The following is a 1,571-nucleotide window of genomic DNA, read 5'->3' on the forward strand; positions in this document are numbered from 1 at the left end:
ATCATTGTTCGTGTTATTTTTCATTCATTTTCACTCTGCATGCCTCTTTATTGTTTTGTTTTGTTCTAATTTGTTTCCTTACAGAATCTGCGAAGGACCTGCTTGGTTTCTTTTCTCATTTCTTTGTATTTCGCCTCCTGCGATTTCCAAGTTACACGCACCGCCGAAGAGGGCGCTCGACATAATGGAGGGCATCCTCTGTTAACGGAGACATCTGGTTGGATGGCGAGCTATCCTCGCAGCTATCCTCCTATAGGTGCTACAACCGACGTTACAGATGTAATGACCACTATCGTTGTAGGAAGCTCGGAAGTGTTTCCGCCGCCTTCGACAATCACTTCCGGTTGTTGCAACCTGGCGGAAATTGGCGACGTCACAACGACAGAGCGGACACGTGTTGCTGAGCTGCCGAAAAGAATGTGGACAGTGCACGCACTGCACTGGGAGTGGTGGACCATCATTCAGGCCATATCGGCCGGGTCGGGTATTGTGGGTAACCTGCTAGTCATAGCGGTAATCTTCCGCATTAAGTTCATAGGGAGTTCCAGTTCAACAGACACACTGATAGGAGCGCTTGCAGTGGCAGATTTTCTGACCTCCGTCTTCTTAATTCCTATCCCTACCATCAGTAACATCCCGTCCACGTTTCTGGGAGAGGTCTACTGCAAAGTGGTTTACACTGCCCGCTGCATGTGGACCTCTGTGTCTGCGTCAATCTTCACCCTCACCGCGATATCAGTCGAGCGATTCGTTGCTGTCACCTTCCCGATCAAGTTCCGGGTCCTCTTTAACCAGAAACGCACAAACTTGGCTATCATTCTTATCTGGTCCTTAGCTTGCCTGCTTAACAGCTTCGCATTTTTCATTTTTCACGTCGATTCCGACACTGCCTCGTGCGTCATCCGATTTCCTACGAAGAACGGTTCGGAGATCCTCGGCATATCTTCGTACATCTTCGTACTGATTCTGCCCATAATCGTCATGCTGGTGGCGCAGTGTCTCACCGTCCACGCCTTGCATCTCGAGTCCCTGCACTTCGTAGGCAACACTGGCCTACCTAAGCCGAGGGTGCGGCTGCTGCAAGCCAAACGACGCGTCATCAGACTCATCCTCATCATTAACGTCACTTTCATCGTTTGCTGGACGCCGAACCAGACGATGTACCTCGCTTTCAATCTGGGTCTCTTGCCAGAGTCCTATCTCTACGGCGCCCTCGATCGCGGGTTGGTTGTCCTGGCGTTCGCCAATAGCTGCGCTAACCCCATTATCTACGGGTTGCAGAATCCAAGATTCCGTTCAGCCGTCGGCAAGTTTTGGACGTCGGCGCCAAGGGAGCGAATGCCAGTGTTTGGATAGGCCTTTCTGCGGCGGACTCAGAGCGGGTTGATAGAATATCAATCAACCCGCTCTGGGCAGACTGGGACAGCTCCCTCTTCGAATGTCAAATCATTCCCAGCCAGGAATGGTGTCATGTGACGTGTCATGTGACAATCACTCTGTTAGCCCACAACCGTGTGACCATACAGACACTTACCTTTCTGAACTGAGTGAAATGCAAAGACATAGGCCTA

General features: G+C 50.9%; 1 protein-coding gene across 1 annotated transcript; it reads left to right on the forward strand.

The window, feature by feature from the left end:
- Positions 1 to 222: 222 nt before the first annotated feature.
- Positions 223 to 1,356, forward strand: LOC139722414 (galanin receptor 2a-like). Its single transcript, XM_071633710.1, has one exon. It carries the CDS (start codon positions 223 to 225, stop codon positions 1,354 to 1,356), a length of 1,134 nt encoding a protein of 377 aa, XP_071489811.1.
- Positions 1,357 to 1,571: the final 215 nt, after the last annotated feature.

The sequence above is a fragment of the Diadema antillarum genome, unplaced genomic scaffold, assembly GCF_040938485.1.
Source record: "Diadema antillarum isolate AM-2024a unplaced genomic scaffold, OU_Dant_1.0 scf00000014, whole genome shotgun sequence".
Classification (NCBI taxonomy): domain Eukaryota; kingdom Metazoa; phylum Echinodermata; class Echinoidea; order Diadematoida; family Diadematidae; genus Diadema; species Diadema antillarum.